Below are 21,806 nucleotides of genomic sequence, written 5' to 3'. Positions count from 1 at the left end.
CAAGTTGCTTTTTCTTTTCGCCTCCTCTTCTCCTCTGCTCTCCATGTTGAAGCGAGGGAGGGGAGCTGTCGATGATCGAAGAGAGAAGGCAAAGGCAATGCAGAAGGGGATTTCATTTTTCTCCTAACAACCTCCGATTTTAATGAAGTAGAAAAGAGAAAGAACAATTTAAACCCTTCCCAATTCTTTCCTTCTGCTTCGGATATTAAAGCTGCCGCCTTTGCCGTTAAGGATTCCGAGTTCTGTCTCTGTTTTGGTTCTCTCTCTCTCTTGGAATTCTCTCGGATTTTCTATTCGTGAATCGTTTTTTGTTTTTTGTTTTAATTTATATAAGAAGGGGGACAACATCCTTGGATTATTCTTCACGGGGCGTGGAGAGGGTTTTTCTTATTGAGCGAATTTATTATAGTTTCTTTGTGGGAGTATTATTATTATTATTTCTTTTCAGATCTTTTGTTTGTCAGCATTTGGAATGTTTTCTTTGCTATAAAAATGAGATCTTTTGTTTGGGTCTGAGGGATGAGGAGTGGAGGGGGATGGGATTTTGCTCTCCGGGTTGGCCGTGTCGTGATGCAGAGAGCAGGAAGAGTGAGGGCGACATAGATGATTAGGGTTAGCGTTCGCTTGAGAGGAAGGGAGATTGTGTTGCAGCTGGAATTTTTACGTTGGGTTTAGGATTGAAGCCATAGATGAGCTGTTTTCCCTGTTTGAGCCCTCGCCGGAGGGAGAGCAGAAGTAGGATCGATGACAGTACGGGCGCCAGATCGAATGCTGTCGTTGTGGACCCTTCGGGTATGATGGAATTCGACCACCCCGATTACTTTCTTGTTATTTTATTCCGATTTTTTTTGGATTTTTTTTGTTCTTGGGCAGGGAGTGGGAAGAAGGCATCTCAGAGCGGTGCTCGGAGCTTCGCATTCCGAGATCTTGCGATCGCCACTCAGAATTTCAAGACGACCAATTTGATCGGCGAGGGAGGTTTTGGAAAGGTCTTCAAAGGGCGGATAGATTCCGGCCAGGTAAGTTCTCTTTCATGACCAGATTTTTTTTTTTTTTTGTGGAAAGGTATCCTCTTTTTGTAATCTATGAGTCAAAAACTCGATTTTGATGAACAGGTGGTGGCCATCAAGCAACTCAATCGCGATGGGCTCCAGGGGAGCAAAGAATTCTTAGTGGAAATTCTCATGCTGATCACGCTGCAGCATGAGAATCTTGTGAGATTGATTGGATACTGCGCTGAGGGAGATCAGAGGCTGTTGATTTATGAATACATGCCGCAGGGTAGCTTGGAAGATCACTTATTTGGTAGGCTTTCTTAGCTGAAAGCTCTCAAGATCTATCTCTATGTTTTTGTTCTCTAATTCTCCATTTTTACTGTATTTACATATATTACCTTGATTTTTTTTTTTTGAAATTCTGCTCGACCATTGTTTATTTAGACTGCTATTTTTCAGAACTGTTGGACTACATTGCTCTTTTCACCTCTTATCAACTGGTTTTTGTTGGTCGACAAATTTCATGTTTGAGGTAAGACCTCCATTGTTTATTCTTATTTCTATGTGATCTTTGAAGCTAGGTGTAGTCAGAGATAATAGAATATAATAGTGAGACGACTGACAAGACAAAGGAGAACGTTTGAACAAGGAGGTCAATAAAGAGCTGTAGAATTTTTAAATGGAAAGTATACTAGAACTCATTTTGTATTTCTTCGTATCTACTACTTAAGCAGTATAATTTGTAACACTATTTTTCCACCACAACTCCTTCAGTGGTATCTATTAGCATTAGCACTCTTTAGGATTGAGTTTTGGAGTTTCAAATAAAGAAATAAAAAAAATAAAAAATGTCATCATAAAAATAAAAAATAAAACAAGTATATTAGATGTCAGTTTGGAGTATTTTGTATTGTTTGGATCTCCCACGCATATTATATATAGTTTCGATGGTATGAGGAACAACCTAAGAAACTGCTAAACATTTTTAGGACAGAGTGTATAGTATCTTTTAGATTTTATCAAAGAAAAATAAGAAAAAATCAGAAAAATAGGTTAGACACTATTTAAAGTTTTGATTTTATCAATGAAGAGCGCCTGCGCGCGCGAGGCGGCACGCCCCGCGCTTTGGGCAGATCTTCATGACCAAATGTGGGCGGCAGCTTTGCTATAGGAGTTGGTGGTGCTTATGTTGAAAATATCGGAGATACAATCTTAGTTAGGTAACTTTATCCTCCAATTGTGTGAGATGTTCTTCCATCATTCATTGAGGTGAAACTAGTAGCCCTACTAGCCTTAGTCCTTCGATGTACTTTAAGCACTAATATTCCTTCCCTCGTATGCTTGTACAGCTCATGTACTTGGATCATAAAGTAAGTCCTCGACAAATATAAAGGACCGAAGCTCTAATATTAACTTGAAGAAGTAAGGAAGAAGGAAGTAATTCTCTCAACCTGCTCAACTTAAGCCTCTTAAAAAAAATTAGAAAAAAGTAGAAAAAATTGGCAAAATTAGGGTCTAAGTTTTCTTTTCTTTTGTTAATGGATAATAAAATAAGTTATATAATCTCTATTTATTTAGTGAGGCCCGCCTTTACATAATTCAAGTCGGAATCCTCTTCTAGTTAAAAATGGACACGCTTTCTCGAAATAGACATGACTAGTGTAAATAATCATAAAAATATTAAAAACTTACAGAGGTAGATCTTGACTTCTTTATCAATTTTGTCTTCGGCCGTCTAATTCTTTTCGAATTGGAAGATATGCCCAGCCACAATCTTTTCCAAAAAGAAAATTTTTTACTTTGACTGTCCCGTTTACGAGCACAAACGATGGAGTTTGGTCCTAATCGTTTGGTGCACTGCACCATTAAGGAGGGCCGTCACGTCATATAGCTTGAAAAGTTACCGAATTAAAAATAAAAAACACACCTCAATTGGATATTGTACGAGCAAGTTATGGCTTTTGAAAGTTTAGTGCATGTTCGTTATCTTAATGCGGCAGATCTTGCTCTTGGAGCCTATCCACCTGCTTGTAGTGACCAATGTGGTCCACATCTTATTTGGTGATCCTTCAAGATCAGTTACCAACCTTATAATATGAAGAATTTATTCATATAATTAGTCTGATGATATCATATCCCACATGCATTGTGTTCTATATCTCTCCTATGAGAATCATGTTTTTCTATTGAACATATGATGGTGCACTACAAATTCGATATGCAAATTTTCTGGATTAATTTTCTTTGCATTGCTACGCTTTGGGTCAATTCTTATGTATTACAAGGCATGCACAAGTTGATGTTTAAGATGACAATGCGGAATACATGTTTCTTTTGCCAGGAAAAGTTCATGATTTCTTTAAGGGAAAGTGACCTGAGGATAGGATGAGACCAAGGACATTGCCAATCCCATCTGTGCTTCCATTGAGTTGACAGTACACCACACATTTGTTCTGAATATTTGCTGGATTGATGTTCCTTGGGTTTCTAGTTGTTGCATATAATCTTATTTATCTATAGCACATTCAAGATGTTTAAAATGATGAGATAACTGTATATATTTCTTGTTTGGGAAAATGACCACGATATCTTTACATGAGAGGTACTTGTGGATAGGATGAGACTAGGGTCATAAAGTGTCCTTGGGAACCCTCATCTATATGAGCTTATACAGCAATAAGAATAGTACCATAGATCAATAGATGGATGGATGGATCGACAAAATTACCTTGTGATGGTGCCTAAAGCTTTGTTTATTCTTTTTAATAGATGAAAAAAAAGGCATCTGCAATCATTGGGGTGGATCTGATAAGCCTACCTCCTTTTCAGATGCTTCTCAATTCTTTTCACTTAAATCAGAAGGGTAAGAGTAAGATGTAGAAAGGTGGAGTGCCCACAAGGGAAATTTACCATTTTATGCTTTTTTAGACATAAATATATTTTTTGGCATCGTGATGCATAAGCATAAATTTAACTTTTTGATCTTTTTTCTTATTTTATAAGTAGTTATTTGGCCCTTTTTTTTACTGTATTTCAACTTGATTTTTGAGGGCATGCTTCGCTGTGCCTGACCGTATTGGTCAGTATTGAGCATATCGTACCATACTGGCAGCAAATTGCTACTCGGTATGTGGGGTGTACTGAATGTTAGTATGGCGAACTGGCATGTGCTGACAGCCTGACACTATACTTGTATGGTACTAGTATGGGTACCCATACTAGTATTGTGAACCATATCTGAGGCCACTTTTTATGGTTAATTAAGAGCATATATGTTGACTGGGGAAGTTTAAAATCATCAATATTAAGATGTAGAGAGCTTTATTTCTTTATAAAAGATGAGCTTTAAATGCCTTTGTATGTTGGGTTTCACCGGTTTCAAATTTTGTGACGTAATGCACTGTACTAGCACCACTATCCTCAATCCATGCTCCAAAGAGAGGTTTCAGGTACAAATGAAGGTGACACTCCCCCCATATTTCTGAAATAAAACCTATAAAATTTTTCTTTTCTCCTCCCCCCCACCTCTTTTTGGTAGCGATTCTCTTTAGAGAAGGACTAGTTAACTTTGTTTTAAGTCTTGGTAGTTGCTGTTACTTACAGGAACGTTCTTTCCTTTTCCTACAAGGAGGTTCTTTCCTTTTCCTTTATTGATTCTGTTGTTTTTCATATTCCTTAATCCTTAAGCTATAAGGGAACCATAAGTCCTATGTAGAGGCTACGTTGTTAGTGTGCTATTATATGTTTCACTAGAGTCAGGCATGTGTGACGCACATGCAATTGATCATCTAAGTCATTAATAAAAATATAAATATGTATGTTTGGTATTGTTTACATATGATATATTTACTATTTTTATTGTGGTATTTTTAGAAAGAACGGTGATAGAAAATGAAAGGATGATTTTTTTTATTTTTTATGTGGTCTAGAACATAGATATTCTTCTACATGGGATGTGCTTTGCATAATGTTATATGATAGATTACTTTAATTAGAAAGAGTTTTATATCTATAAAAAGTCTACATAAAGAAAGTTCAAAAATCTTTCTTTGAAAATTTCTTTATATAGAATTCTAGAACTTGGGTAAGAGAGCGCTGCATGGAAGAATAACTATCCTCGAGGAAATCTGAATAGAATTTTTCCTTTTCTGCAGGCAGTGGGACCAGAGTGCAACGGCAAAAAAGAATAGAGCACTAGAAAGCACATTAACTGGACAGCTATGATACCATCCTGGTTTGACCGAATGGTTTAGTCCGTTTTTTAAAGAGAACAAATGGCTTTGGAGGAGTCTGTGTGAGGGTGTTTCATGTTTCAGGAGAAATAAATTCATTTTTTTCAGAGTTGGTGAAACCGGCCTCGACCCTTTCATGTTATACATTAGTAGATCTAATGAGTCGAGAGCTATCTTTCTTTTAGGCCCATAACATAATGCAGTGCTTTGAAGTGGGGGGAGGGACTCTTTCAACCTTTAGTTTGATGCTTAGATGCTTGCAGTGCAGCATCTCCAATTAATCTTCTTCTACCATCTTCATGTGGTTTTCTTCATACTACTCTCACCTCTCTATATTTGCCTTAAATAAACCCTTTAAGGACATATAAAACCCATCTTAACACTCTTGTATCACATCTGATGGTATTACTCATTTATCTTCTTAAAAACTGTAATATCTCTATTAAGCCCGAACCTCAGACCTGCTGCAAATTTCCTGAAAACCTGAAAATTTATTCATTCCTTTTTCTGAACCCCTTAAAATCCATGTTCCCCTTCTTCTGATATTGCATCTGACCATCGTTATCAATTTTACTAAAGGATTTCAACTTTATAGTGCGTTGTAAGTGTTTATTCATGTAAGCAGAGAAGTTCTAGCAAATTGAGTGGTGTTTGTTTTTTTTAACAGCCTAACAGAACTAAAGTTTGTATTGCTCGTAACTTCCTGCATCGATTTTGCTCCAACTAATTCATTAGTCCAACCATACAGCCTTATACACTAGGCCACTGGCTGTGGCACTCTCATTCTATGCATGAGCTGCTTTTGTCGATGCAGGTCCCTATGCTCTATGTTGAGTTAAGCCAGAACACTTACCTCACCATGGATATCAAGCTAAAACCAAATTGTTGTCTTGCCAGACCCTCAACATTGTCCAATCTCTGATTACGTCAGATTGCTACACTACATCCTTTCTAGTTCTTGAATCTATCCTGAAGACAAAATAAATTCTGTTTAATAAATTACTGTAATTTATGTTAAGACTAGCTTAAATATTGATTATCTTAATTTTTTTGAGTTTTATTATCAGTTAATTTTCTGTTCTGTTGAGTCTTGGGAGCTGCTTATGTAATCTTTAAGAGTGATTAAGAAATTTTCCATGTTCTTATGATTTTCATACTTAATTATTATGTAAAATCCTAGTTTTTTGTGTAGGTCGAGTTAGGAAACATTTTAATGATTAATATTGCATTTTGAATTGATTTTGATGGTATTCTATGCTGGTACTAGAGAAATATGAATTTTGCTATTTTTAGGAATTCTGAGAGCACTTTATTTTGTTTGTTATATCGTTATAAGGGTAAAAGGCTGGAGTTGTCCTAGTTAATTACATCCTAGTTAATTACAGAGCTCTATTTAGTATTCTATTTGTCTTTAGCTATAAAAGGAGTAGACATGATTTAAACTCACTTTTGATGATACATAAAATAAAATAATTCCTTTTCTTCTATCTTTTCCTGTTTCCTTCTCATCTTTTTTCCTTTTCTTTGGGCATGAAGTTTTATTGCAGATCATGGATACTTTGCGAGAGAATATATTTGTTCCGCACATGGATTTTCCTATGATAATCTAGATTTATTTTGTGATTATGAAATATGATTGCTGATCGGAAATAAATTTTATAAATTTCATATTTGATTTATTATTAAATAAAATGTTATTTAGCATCAGATCCCAAAGATAGTAAGTTCTTTTTTTTTTTCTTATGGAGGAAAAAAGTGTTTTTCAAAGATTCTATATGAATTTCATATATGAAACCAGATAGATGGGGGATAGGAAAGAAAAGGACTAATCATAAATAAAATATCTATCTTTCAGAGGTTCACTAAAAACGTCGGCTCTTGGCGGGTTTTTTTGTATATGTTGTCCGGAAAGAGGAGGACTTAATGATTATTCGTTCGCCGGAACCATAAGTGAAAATTATTGTAGATAGGGATCCAATAAGACGTCCCATGATTCATCCTTCGATGGTATCTACAATAACGAGGACTCAACTCATCACCGGGCTGAGCCTGAGAATTAGTTTCCAGCAGAGTCAGTGTCCCGTTCGCCAGCATCACATCGAACCATCTCTCCATTTCTCGTATATCACCTAGTTTGCATAGCAGGCAAATTTCAGTACCCAGAGAAGTTATCTTGGTATGACAAATGTCACACTTGACCTTAGATATCTGATACGTTTCATGTGAGAAAGGATAGATGTAATAAGAGTCCCATAACTGCAAAAACAACCTTTGTAACAACAAACGAAGAGTCAAAAAATTTGAGAAAAATGATAATATTTAGAATGAGAATTGCTCAGGAGTACTTATTTATCCATATGCTCATTCCAACTAGGCAAGGGTTGATGTGAGTCTGTAAATACTAGAGGAAACAACAAAATTTTGAAACCTGATTTTGTGTATAACAAGTCTTATAAAAAGGAGGACACTGAGGTCCTTTTGCTAAATTTTTATGGGTTTTTTGTTTCCCCACAAATTAGGGAAATACCACAAGGAGATTGATGTTGGAGATAGCATTCGTATGGAAATCTTGTCATTCTTTGCTTTTATCTTTACTTTTTTTCCTTTTTTTGAAGGCAATAGATCTTTCCTGCTAAAAGTTCTTGAGGTGTTTTCAGATAATTTAAAAATCAAAATGGTTTCATGATACATCTGTTCAGTCTAGTCTAATTTCTTATTGAACTTTTGAAAACAAAAACAGCAAACAAAAACAACACCGAGTGGGCCCTAATTTTTCACAAAACTCATTTTTAAAGTTTTATGACGTATTAGATTTTCTGAAGCAAATAAGTAACCTAACAAAGATTTCATAAAACCCAATTTGTACTTTGGATTTTAATAAATTTAGCGGCAAGAGGCCCCAGATATGTAATGCAGCTGTATTACTATCTGGTGCCAAATAAAAAATGCTTTGGCATGTTGTTAAGAAAGAACCACACTATCTTACTTTGGGATGCTATGCCAATTTAAGATCATATTATGCATACCAATCATGGATGTAATTGCTTCAAGAATCAGCCTTCAAAGTATTTAGATCGAGAATTTGGTGATGAAGGGTTCAGATTACTTGATTAAACCTTCCTTTTCCTTATTTATTGCTTCCACTAGATGATTTGGGTCTTTGGCATCCAAATATTTTGTTTCTACTAGCCTTCAAATTTTAAAGGAGGGGAAGAATCAGACTAAATTCATTCTTATTTGACTTTGGGGTACATTTGGTTCGTGACTGGAATCAGAATCAGAATTTGATTGGCATGAGAATCGCATTGGCCATATCCCCCAATGCATTTGGTTCATCATGGGAATCAGTATCGGAATCGGAATAAGATTTGAATACTAGAGAAGAGTAAGGATTGGGTCCCCCCCTCCCCCGCCCCACCCACCCACAAAAAAAAACATGGCCTTATGACTTTTCCGCGTTCTTACTTTTTTTTCACATTGGTTGATTTCCTTCAACACAACTGGCTCTTCTATCTACTGATTTTCAGCCCTAAAATATTGAATTTTAAGATCTATATAGAATTTAAATCTAAATGAAATCGGCTCTTAGGCTTTGCAAACAATTGATTTGGAGAGCCTGTTGACTAAAGCATCTTTAATGTTGGAGATCAAAATGAGCAGTATGGATTTCCATTTAGATGACCCATCTTCAATCTTGTATTGGCAAGGTTTGGATTCTTATCCTACCATCAGGATTCTAGCTCAACTCTCCCTTTCTCTCCCCCCCCCCATCACAGATAGCTCTCTCTCTCTCACGTTGTTTTGTTCGGTTTTCACCATTTTTACAGAAAACCCTGATAAATTGACCCTAAAGAAAAATGCAACCTCTTAACTTCAGATGGTATGTGGGCATTTCAGCTTTAACATCAAATCAATTTAGATGAAAACCTATCTATAATAAATTATGAATAAATCCTTCATCTTTTACCAGTTAGGACATTTAAAGTTATTTTTTTTGTATATCATCTTAAACTTCAATTTTTGTTTAAGCATTTTTTATTTTAATATCCATAAGTATTATAGATGGGGACTTTGCACTAGACTATTTTTCATCTGTATGCATATCCTAGTACTTGTATTTCTGTTGTATCTTGCACTCTTTCCTTCACATGTGTTGCATCTGCTTAAGTCATGCATACTTGTCAAAGAGTTTGGATAATTCTATGCCTTGAACCCACTGTACAACAACTGCGTGCGGCGTATAGGCTAGCAGCCATGGAAACACAGTTTCTGTTTGATAAATCTAAATTTTAGATCGCATTTTCCAAAGCACCCTGCCATCATTGCATCTTACTAGTTAGCCATGTTATAGTCTAACATGATGGTATATGTAAATATTCTACACCGAAGTAATTTAAGTAGAGTTCTAGTTTTTTGACTTATGTCCAGGGTACTGTGTTACTACAGTTGGAGGATTGTCCAACTTTTCCATGAATTCTTCTTCTTGCTGCTGCTTTTGCTTATGTCCTTACTGTTACCCCTATCTTCATGAACAATACCATAACCTTGCCCAAGTATTTAAAGAAAATAAATCCTTAAAACTTTTCCCATTAATTGTATGATTCATGATTTGCGTACCTGAAATAAAGTTTGCTATATAAAATAATTGTTATTTGTTGGTACATCTAAAGAGTAGGATGCGGTATTTCACTTTTTTTTGTTTATTATCAGAAAGTATGGGTCACATTCTGATATTTTGATCAATGGTATGTAGTTTTCTTTTTTACTTTCAAAGCTTTACCTTTGTACTTTTTATTGACTAACAAGTGCTTATGTTTAGATGTATCTCCTGGAAAACAACATCTTGACTGGAACACACGAATAAAGATTGCTGTTGGTGCTGCAAAAGGACTCACATATTTGCATGATGTAGCAAATCCACCCGTTATCTATCGTGACATGAAGGCTGCTAATGTTTTATTAGACAATGACTTCAACCCCAAGCTTTCTGATTTTGGACTCGCTAAACTTGGACCTGTTGGTGACAACACACATGTCTCAACAAGGGTGATGGGAACATATGGTTACTGTGATCCTGATTACGCTATGAGTGGTAAGCTGACCATAAAGTCTGATGTATATAGCTTTGGTGTGCTTCTATTGGAGCTGATCACCGGGAGAAAAGCATTTGACTCCACAAAGACAGGAGGAGACAAGAATTTGATGAAATGGGTATGTCCCTGCAGCACATTTTGATTGCTAATCTTTTTTCCTGCAGCAAGCCTAGTTATTATTCTATCCCCCTATAACTTCTAGCAGTGCGCGCGCGTGTGCGCGTGTGTATCCTGATGTAAGAAAAAAAAAGAAAAATCAGTTATTCTAGTTTTCTTTTTCCTTTTCTTTCTTTATTTATTTTGGTGGTTGGGGGGGAGGGCAATTAAGGGTTGCATTTGCTCGACAGGCAACTTCACAATGTTGATTTCATTTCAAGTATCAGATATTTTTGAATTTAAAATCTTTTATAGAGTGTAACATGTTCTTCTAGAAACTTTTTGTAGTTTTAAAGCAAAGATAAATGTGGTTTATGGTGATAGTTCAAAAAGAAAAAGTTGACTGAAGTACCTTGAAGTCAAATCTGTGCAAGATCTAGGCCCAATGTGTTTGTCGCCATTCTGTTCATGAACTGATGAACCCATATAGTCCATCCATTCATTACAAAAAATAATCATGTTAAAATGATAGAATCAATTTATGGAAAACATATAAGACATGTATATCTTGTAAATCACATGCAATTACTAGTTCACCACACTATGACCTGTGATTTTGACTTGCTATGTTTATTTCTCATCATAAACTTCAGTTGATTTATATTCCTTTTCACTTAGTGTGTTCTTTTGATTCCAGTCGCGTCCTTTTCTCAACGACAAGAGGAGGTTCGGACAGCTGGCCGATCCATTGCTAGAAGGTTGCTACCCTCCACGTGCTTTCCACCAGCTGGTTGTTGTCGCCTCGATGTGTCTCCAGGATCAGGCCCATGTTCGTCCTATCATGCATGATGTTGTGATTGCCCTCAACCATATAGCATCTCAGCCCTACATCCCAGATCATGATTCCAAGATCATGAGTGCCCCTGCAACACCATCCTCACCTTCTCTGCATGCTGCTAGTACACCTTCTAGAAGGCGCAACACTAGAAAGGGTTCTGCATATAATTAAGAATGCCCTCCAATTTGCAAACTGGGTTGTAGGCCTAATGTACAGTCTTTGTAGTATTAGACTTCATTACACCATATAGCTTAGAACAAGGTAGAAAATAGAAGGTCGGATATAATTTTGATCCCAATGTAACCATGTTTTGACCTGCTCTTTTCTTCAGTCATCAGATTTTTAAGTTTTAATCAGTGGATATATATATTCTGAGTCTGTGAAGGGTGTCAGCCTGGGTAGCATTTACATATGAAGTCATTTCCATGCATGGAAACCGCCTGATGTGTGTTGAAGGCCTTTGGTGATAATCTGTTCAACAGAATTCAGATCCAGATCCTGCAGCTGCATTTAGAGAGATTGGTGATAGAAAATGGACATTAATTGAACACTTGAAGAAAGAACGAGTTAATGACGCGTAAAAAAATTTTTGTTCTCATTTTATTAAGTGGTTGTATTATGTGTTTTGCTTTTTAGTTAATATAGATATCCCAGTGACTTTCTATCCGTTTGTACCAGCCTACTTATCTGATGTCTTTGAAAGTATTTCTGAAAGTTTGGGGTTTCAGGTGGACAAATTGAACTGACAGAGCTTTCCAGATTGGCGCGCTGTGATGCTAATGGTTATTTGGACAACTTGGAGTATGCTGAACACTTGTATTTATTTGGACAATTTGGTTAATGCTATTTGTGTGTACACAGGTGCTTACTCAAGAATTTTGGTACAAAAGGACTGATGCCATGCAAAAAGAACTATGCTTGCTAATAAGAAACTTGGAAAGATCTCAGGGATGTATTTGATTGATGGTTATGGATGGTGGAGACAAAAAGCATGATCATAATAGTGGATAATAGTTTATGAACATGTTTTCATGAAAGACTATTTTATTCCCTTTAACCAGCTATCAAACTGATGTCAGCCCAACTTCAAGGTATGCCATAATTCTTACTCTGGCTCTGGTTCCAAAATTTCATAGCACTGACTCTGGTTCCAGGTCAACTCTGAATCCTTGGGAGATATCAACAAGCGATCAAATAATCCTTATTCTAGCACATTACATGTAATTAAATATGCTATTCTTTAGTAAAATGGGTAGGTGCCTCCTTAAAATATGTAGGTTGGTTTAAGTAGCTCTCTCGCTCTCTCTCTCTCTCTCTATCCCCCTCCCTTCGAATGGCACTCTAAACCTTTGACCTGTGAGCCCTACTATTTGAGTCTATTCTAGTCAGTTTTCATTAGAATACTCTTTATTTTTGTACCCTTCTTATAAGCCATACGCTTGTTCTGGTGTTCACCTGCTGATGAGCAGTCAAAGGTTGCCAAACTTGCATCTGAAACTGCAGGGTTTCTTGCTAAGCGTTCATAGAATTTCATGTCCTGTCTTCCAAGCTTAAAGGTCCGGTTTTGACACCATACGATCTTCAGAAAATTTTTCTTAAAAGTGACTGTTTGGAACGCCACATGAGCATTGGATTTAATTGTTTTCGAGTTACTGGGATGACTCAAAACTATTTCGACTTCAAAATCATCATAAAATCTTATAGTTTGGCTTTTAGAGCATTTGCCTTTGATTTCTGGTGGTTTCATGTGGGTAGGAAGATCTTGTTTTCCATGCTTATAGGCTTAGCTTTGACTTTGAGGCCAAATAGGGCTACCGACTATTAGCTACCAACGTTCTCAATTGGTTGTATCATCAATCAGATGCACATCTCAAAGCATGTTTCCAAAGGAACTTTGCATCAGAGTACATTGGTTTATCAACTACCTAAGATGAATGTTTGATGTGCAAATTATTTCATAAGAAATTATCTACCAAGACTCACGGGTCTCTGTTATCTCATGCAATATGGGATTGTCTAATGCAAACAGAGGAGCTTTTAAACTGTCAGAGAAGCTTCTATATACAAGTTGAGTCCATTGATCTTGCAAAAGTAATGCTCCATTAGAGTTAAAAAAAAGAGTTGGATCATTTGGTTCACCTTTTTTGACCTTTTGCTAGGACCCATCCAATATGACTCGAGTCAAGATCCTGCTGTTCCCCCTGGTGGGATATTGCACAACATGTGGGTCCAATTCTAAAATTCTAGCAAGGCAAAGTCCGTGATCAGAAGAACCAAGTGCCAATTATTAAATTGGCCACCACCTTAATCTTTGACCAGGATAAGAAGAAATCTATGAGTAGTGGTTTGCTTACGTTTTAAAGCTGGTTGACTCAGCCACCATTAAAATTGTCAATAAGAAAAGAGATGACTCAAGAATACTGTTTGTGCCTTTTGAGTTTGATGCTATACGTTGGACCTACTGCATCACTGTCCATTTGGTGGACCTAGCAAGATTTACGAAAATATATGGTCAGCTGGACTTGGTATTTTTAAACAATGTAGCTACCACGAGGACTTCTCTGCATAGTTTAGTACCAATTTCCAAGTCAAAGATCTTAGGATTTTGAAGTGTTTAATCTGGGTTCTGATATTAGTAGTCTATAAGCATGGGATGTGTTAAAGTTTGAATCAACTATATGTGGTAGTAGGGGTGCCTAACTCATTTCTTCTTTGCTGGCGAATTATATCCAGCACCGTGCATGCACCAACGTGGCTATATACCATATGAATCAAGTCGTCTCATTCCTATGGACCAATCCAATCATCGAGACGAGCATACGATGAATAGGGACTATAGGATTGAGACGACCTAATTGGCTTAGTGTATGACCGTAGAATGTACACAATGCTGGATATAATTTCTCCTCCTCCACTACCTGAGGCGCGCTCTCTCCCTCCCTCCCTCCCTTTCTCCCTCTAGGCTAGCTAGGGCTAACAATGTGAGGGAGAGGACTATAAGGATCTAGCTCTTGGTATATTTTTGTGAGCTCTTAATAACCAATACAAAAATGAGGTTTGTGTAGTATAAGACAATGTCGATTCAAATATGTTGATTTGTTTGATGAGTGAAGATTGAGATGATAGACTAAGGAAGAAGTTACATGTTATGACAAACTCCTAGAAATCCTAAAAGATGATTAGCTTTTTGCTTCTCCGAGACATCCTAAAAGATGGCGGACTTTTTGCTACCTAAATAGTGAGTGTAAATAATCTTCAGGCCTTTGATGAGATAATGATGATGTGCACCCTTTTCTTATCCCCTTAAATATTTTTGCACTAAAAGTACTTGAGATTTATTCATCATTTTATACTACTGCAATGTACTATCCTGAACCTTTAAATGTAGTTTTTAAGCCTCCAAATATGGCTAAATATTATATATATAATTTTTTAATCAAAGTGCACTATGCTAGTTTTGCTTTTACTTGAACTACACTAATCAAACAAAAATGTTGGCTACTAATGATTCTCTCGCATGATCATATAACCATCCATGCTTTCTCTCAAGTATATTGTACTACAGAACACTAGTACTAGTTACTAATGAAAGTGATCAACCAATAACTATTGAAATTAACATGCAAAGTTTCATCAAGAAAAAAGAAAAAAGAAATTTACATGCAAGGAGCAGCATGTTCAATATCCATTGGACACACTGTTGGAAATTGCCTTTGTAGTTATAGTTTTCCTGAAGGGATCACGTTCAAAGATGTTAGATTCTTAATAGAATTCTAGGCAAAAGCAAGATAATAAAAATTATATGGCGTCGTTGGCACCGTGGAGAAACTAAAGACCTTTTGTTTTGAGTGGGAAAGGGTCTATTAGCTATCCTTGCATGCGTGGAATAATAAAATTGCTAAAACTTTCACTAATCTTCATTATTGCAAAGGCCACTCTTTTGTCATCCTTTTGTTATTATATATAGAGAAAGGACTATCCAAGCCAAAAAAAATATATTTGAAAAATAGAATCAAGTTGGAAGTAGTGGGTTAGGCTTGCACATTGAGAATTCTTGCGGTGAGCTATGGCCCATGGACTAGTAGCTTTCATTTTAATACTGAAAGTTTTCCTGAAAAGTTCAAAAGGGAAGTCCCAAATGGATGACCATATTAGTTGTATGTATATCTCTTCTAGTTGAGGCGCCAACTTTTGAAGGACCATTCCCTCTACTGTAGATGAGATAATCTATTATGTGGAATAAATTACATTTGGGCTCTAGAATATTTCCAAAGCTTTTACCAGCATCGACCCTCAAAGTCTCCTTAGAAAGCTTCAAACAATGCTCATATAGGAAACCTTCGAGGATGCTCTGCTTAAAGACCATTGGCAAAGTTATGTTGAGCTTTAATGACCAAGGTCATCTCTACCTAATGACTCCTCCAGCTTCCTCCTTGTTTTATTTTATGGCCCAAGTATGTTATTTTATCTGGTAGGATTGGAGCTTTTTCCCATTGGATGGAAGTTTTGTTATGGAGAAGATATAGGTGCTGTGTTGTAACATTCATTAACCCTCCTTTTTGTAATTATGTTTTTTTTATTAAAAAAAATTTCTGAATGGCTTTTTGACTCTTTTAAGCCTCAAAAAAAAAAAAAAACATTTTGGCATCTGGTTGGAAGGATAAGTGAAAAAAATGTGAATACATTGATTTTCATGATTATTTAAATTTTATCACAAGGATAAAATCATATCCTCTCCTTTTTGGTATATTTAAAGAATAGACACGGACAAGATTATGATCAAGAGCAATGATATCCCTTTACTCCGTGTAATAATTCAGTTCCACCATTATCCGACAATGAGGCCTTATTTGAATAAGACAATCATTCTATAGATTAATGGAGCATTTGGTGGGATAACTTTTCACTTATTCCCCTATTGAATGCGGTCTTACATATAGTTGCAAGCATGGAAAATGGGCATGGAAGTTCTTTTAAATCTCTTATGCAATGCTATGGTGATATCAAGCATAAATTTCAAAATCTATGTAGTATTTATAGCATCTTGCCCGGAGGAAACACCTGGTAATCGTAATGGTTGTCATTTGCCTCAAAAATAATACTTAAAATTTTCAATTCTTTAAAAAATCATGATTATACCGGTATTGACATTATCATAATCTCAATCACCATTCACTTGCTCAGAAATTATGCTTCATACATACAGATTTTCTAAAGAAAAATCGATGCAAAAAATTTAAAATTTTAAAAATATGATTTTGCTCAGAAAAATAGTATGAATAAAATTATGATTATTATTTTATGCATTATTTTTTATATATAATGCAATGAAAAGAGCGTTATTTTTTGCTCTCCCCACGTTTCTCCCATCAAACATGAGCAACCTTTCTTGCATGGCGATGCCAAGAAGTCTAAAATCTTATACTAATTACTACGATTACGAGGAAGGTTATGGTCATGAGACCGCGTTAATCAACTGACACGTCTACGCTGACTTCAGAAAGGATCAAGATAAGGTCAAGATTGGATTGTCTTTGGGCATGACTTCTCCCTTGGGACATGGGAATCTTCCCACTGTCCTTCTCAGCTAACTTAAATTGTTGATAAAAGGTCATCTCTTGTGGTCCCAAAATTGGACAAACTTAAGGTCATGACAAAATGTCATGGAGTCAAACCTCTCTCATCCCTTGCAGGTATTTGTACTTTTCCAAAATTTCTACCTCTGTTCTTGGCTAATCAATCTTGAGAGGTTGCATCCATTGTTGTCTTGAGAATATTTCTGTGGATGAGGTTGTGAATGTTTGCATGAGGAAATGCTGCTCCCACATTGCTCACTAATCACTCCGTGGCCAAGATTGAGTTTCCTTCTTCCATGTTTCACATTAAGATGCATGCGTTCATGCAACATGATTTGTGCAACAAGAACCTAACTGACTAGATCTATCGCCGAACCTAATTTAACAAAGTGCCAAAATAGTGAGCACGATCGCTCGGCTCAAGTGGTATGGAGCATGGCTGAGATCAACCGGGCATTCAAGTCATAATGGTTCCGATACGATTTTAATTGGCCACGGTTAGATTTAGTTTGGTCGACTGCAAGTCGACATAATTAGAGTGTGGTTGGCATTCTTTGCATCCTAAATAGCCAATCCGCATTATAAGTATAGTCCATCAGCATTTTATATTGCAAAACACCAAAAATTTAATATGTGAGGCCCATACGGGCGTGTGTTTAGTTCCATATCGCTTATTCGCTGGGTAGATCTTGAGTACTTATATAGGATCAAAGAACTTAAATAATACCTTCCGACTAGCTATTTCGGATGAGGCGTTAGGTTGTTATATAATAACACTGACATAATCAAACCATCAATTATCATCTTTCATTATTATGACAAAGGTCATGACTCATGTTGTTTGCTGCTTCTTAGTTTATTTGAAAAACAAAACAGCTGTTGCTATAATATAACGATCATTATTCATGTCACTGGTCCGGAAATGGATCGGTTAATATAGTGATAAGCTATAGAATAATACTTAGCAGATATTAAGAAATGATATTGGTAATACAAGCAGTAGTAATACTAATCATAATAATACTGTTTTAGTGCATCTAGCAGCCATTTATGGATGAGTTAAAACGAAGGAAGGTGAAAACCAGGTCCGGGAATACAAGTGACCATCTAACGGTAAAAACAGACCTTTCTTGACGTTTCCGATTATATAGCCCGACGCCAACGCCGAGAAGAAAGGCGCCCTTCCCCTTCTCTCTCTCTCTCTAAATCCTGCGAGTAAGAGAGAAGGAAAGAGAGAGAGAGAAGCTACAGGAGAAAAGGAGAGGTTTAGGAATGGGAAACTGCGTATCTCCCAGTCCAGGTATTGCTGTTATCTCCTGCCGTTAACTATAGAATCATACAAATTATGTGATTCCTTTTTCCTTTCTTCGAGCTCTCTTCTTTCCAGTTTCTCTTATCTTGAGTAATAAACGTTTCTGAGTAAATTCTTGTTGTTCATTGCACCCTCTGTTTGTGATGGAGGTTGCATATGAAAACTCTAGTTTTTTGTTGTTGTTGTTGTTGTTGTTTTATTTTTCACATCATTCCTATTGGATGGAATTCTTACAGTTCATTCCGATTCGATGCTTTTAAATAATTTTCTTTCCTTGTCTTCTTGTTAGATTATAAGTTTGTAACCAAAAACGGACAGTTTCAAGCTTTTTGAATTCGAGAACCACCATCTCTCTTCATGGTTAGATGAGCATGCTTTAATTCTAAATATCCAGCATGATAACTGAACAGAAATATTGGAGAGCAATATGGACTTTGTGACTTAGTAAATTGGAATTGGCCTTTAAAGACTAAGATGCCACCTCCTTTCACCTTTCTTCCTCTTCCTTCTCTCTTGCTATGCTCAGGACGCTTGATGACGAAGAGCACCAGCAGCAGCACCTTCGGGCGGTCCACGGGCAGCGGCATAAGCATCGACGAGGTGTACCCAGAGGGCCGCATACTGGAGGTGCCAAACCTTCGGATATTTACATTTGCTGAACTGAAGACTGCCACCAGGAATTTTAGGCCTGACACCATCCTTGGGGAAGGAGGATTTGGGAGCGTTTACAAGGGATGGCTTGATGAGAAGGCTCTCAATCCCTCCAAGAGTATGGCTGGGATGGTGGTCGCCATTAAGAAACTAAATCCTGAGAGCATGCAAGGATTGGAGCAATGGCAGGTCATAGCTTAAATCCATTCAATTCAGGAAGCCTCTTCTTTCTTATGTGCATATCTAATTCATCCTTGAGCTCTTTTGGTATCATATTTCTGCGATCAAATAGTTTGTTTTAGCTCTTTCATGGATAAGCTTAGGTGTTATCTTTTGAGTAGCTCCTTCCTTGTTCATCGTCACTATTTTTTAGTATACTTCGATTTTCCAATTCACACTTGGATTTTCGATTTACCAATTCTATTTCTCAGTTGTTGCCAATTTTCTTTCCTGATCCTGATGAATTCTATAAATGCGGATGTTTGGTACTTCTCATTTTTTATTAAGATCACATAGTTTGTTGACTGAATATTTTTGTTATACTCTCACATTTTTTGAGATCGACTTCTCAGGATGTTAAGTTCCATTCCAGACATTTCTGTCTTTCATAATATTCTCAGTAAATTTAAGTTGGGTTGGTCTTTAAAATGCGTAGCAATCCTATCTTTAGCTTTAAAAAACTGTTGAAAGATAGATTAGAGAAAGAAGCTAGAGGCATGGCACTTGTTTTTATTTATTTTTTTTTCTGAATATTACTGTCAATGATTGATTGCTAGGTGTTGTTTGATGGCATGGATATCAGTTTAGTCTATTAGTTTATTTACTGGCTCTATTCTGTGTGGGAATTTGCAGTCTGAAGTGAATTTCTTGGGAAGGCTTTCACATCCCAACCTCGTCAGACTCTTGGGTTATTGCTGGGAGGATACAGAACTTCTCCTTGTCTACGAATTCATGGCAAAGGGGAGCTTAGAAAATCACCTCTTCAGAAGTGAGTCCTGTGACAAAAATTACTGCTCTTAGATAGTAAAAGGCTGAACTACTTACCATGCGGAACTACCAATTTTTTTGGCTGCAACAAATTACTTGTGCCAAGTAATCAGTCACTATTTTATACTGAAAGGAGACAAACCTACAATTTTATGACCACCCACCTCAATCAACCAAAGGAGGAATATTCTATTAACAGGGCACAACTTATCATTGTGGTACCCTCATCTTCCTCTATTCAACTATATAACTTAAAATCCGATGAAAGATTTCAAGCAAAATTCAGAGCTTATCACTGATAACAAATGTAGATAGACCATCCAGTAGTAATTTTGGTAATGGTACTCTAAAATGACCTAAAAGATCATGATTATATTCTCTGGTAGAATTATGTATTTGTTATTGGTTTCATTAATTATATAGTCCATGTCCAAGGCAATGACTTATCATTTTTGGGCAGAAGGGGCAGGTCTCCAGCCACTATCATGGAGACTAAGGTTGAAGATAGCCATAGGTGCTGCTCGTGGTCTTGCATTCTTGCATACATCAGAGAAAAAGGTCATCTACAGAGATTTTAAGGCTTCCAACATCCTACTGGACTCAGTATTTTTCTTCCCTATGCCTCCCAAAAAATCAGAAAGTTCTTCTCAAGAGGTACCAAACTAATTGAATCTTCGTTCATTCGTAGAACTATAATGCAAAACTCTCTGACTTTGGGCTGGCAAAGAATGGACCAACTGGTGGAGAGTCCCATGTCTCGACGCGAGTCATGGGAACTTTCGGTTACGCAGCTCCGGAGTACGTGGCTACCGGTATGTATCACTTTCAGTTCCTCAGCGACTAATTCACATTACTCATGAAAGAAATAATTAGGTTGGCAATCAAACTTCAAAGCTAAAATCATGGTGCTTCATTAAATTTTATCTTCATGATGAAGGACCACTACATGCTTCAGCATCCTTCTACCAAATTTCTCTCCACCAAACAGTGGTCAAATCCTGTTGTAATTTAGCTAGAAGATCACAGTATTGAATTCCAGTCATTCTCCATTAAATTTTATCTTCAGAGCTAAAAGGTGCAACAAGTTAACATCCTTCAGTTGAGAATTCAGATATTGTCAAAAAAATTCAACCAAACCTTTAGCATGGCCTGTACTTGTCCTTCATCTACATCTGGATGAACTGAAAACTTAGCTCAGAGAGATTTAAATGGCATGTTGGCATTCGCCTGTTAAAGATGGCTGCATTTTTTTTGTCAGTTCTTTGAGTTACTGACAAAAGTTTATATGATTCAGGCCATCTATATGTGAAGAGTGATGTATATGGATTTGGAGTAGTGCTTCTGGAGATGCTCTCCGGTCAGCGGGCGCTCGATACAAACCGACCAAGTGGTAAGCACAGCTTAGTAGACTGGGCTAAACCATTCCTATTGGACAGGAGAAAGCTGGCAATGTTAATGGATTCACAGCTTGACGGGCAGTATTCATCTAAAGCTGCTCATCAGGCAGCCAAACTCACTCTAAGGTGTCTTGCTGGTGAACCTAAAAACCGTCCATCTATGAAGGAAGTTGTGGAGACTCTTGAGCATATAGAGGCCATGAAAACCAGAACAAAGGAGTCTAAAGATCTGCCGTCCCAGCGCACCCCGGTGCAATGCTCGCCAATTCATCCAAGGCATGAGGGTGCTGGCTCGAGTTCTCGAGCCAATCATTACCAATCTCCTCGATGAAGATGATGAAATAAGCGCTGATTCGATCGGTTGTGCTTGTAGATCAAGCGCCATTTTTGTTGTCTGTAACCTTAGCAGTCGATTTCATTTTTTACAGTCTTAGCTCTTAGGTGTTCTAGGGGCTCAAGGATGTGCGAGCAATTTGTGTTGGAGTAAGATGACATCACAAGCCCTGTTTTGGTTAGTTGTACTTGGAGAACAAGCCCACTTTTGTTCCATGTAACCTAACTGTTGTTATTTTTTATAGTTCAGACTTCTACAAAGGGTTATATGGCTTCAAGAAAGCATCAATGATTTG

At 36.9% G+C, this 21,806-nt stretch overlaps 1 protein-coding gene across 1 annotated transcript; it reads left to right on the top strand.

Moving 5' to 3' along the window:
* Positions 1-548: 548 nt before the first annotated feature.
* On the top strand, positions 549-21,655 carry LOC103720922 (uncharacterized). The gene is made up of 14 exons (XM_089929360.1): positions 549-792; positions 874-1,019; positions 1,116-1,305; positions 1,455-1,527; positions 5,150-5,212; positions 9,961-10,438; positions 11,114-11,423; positions 11,983-12,070; positions 12,316-12,345; positions 18,553-18,982; positions 19,646-19,781; positions 20,241-20,383; positions 20,469-20,592; positions 21,075-21,655. Exons 1-14 carry the CDS (start codon positions 690-692, stop codon positions 21,506-21,508), a joined length of 2,748 nt encoding a protein of 915 aa, XP_089785486.1. The 5' UTR covers positions 549-689; the 3' UTR covers positions 21,509-21,655.
* Positions 21,656-21,806: the final 151 nt, after the last annotated feature.

Source organism: Phoenix dactylifera, chromosome 3 (genome assembly GCF_051530095.1).
Source record: "Phoenix dactylifera cultivar Ajwa chromosome 3, Ajwa_hap1_PhDact_Kaust_v1.1, whole genome shotgun sequence".
NCBI classification, from domain to species: Eukaryota; Viridiplantae; Streptophyta; class Magnoliopsida; order Arecales; family Arecaceae; genus Phoenix; species Phoenix dactylifera.
Note: the sequence above shows the minus strand (reverse complement) of the source record. Positions and strands in the feature narration are given on the sequence as shown.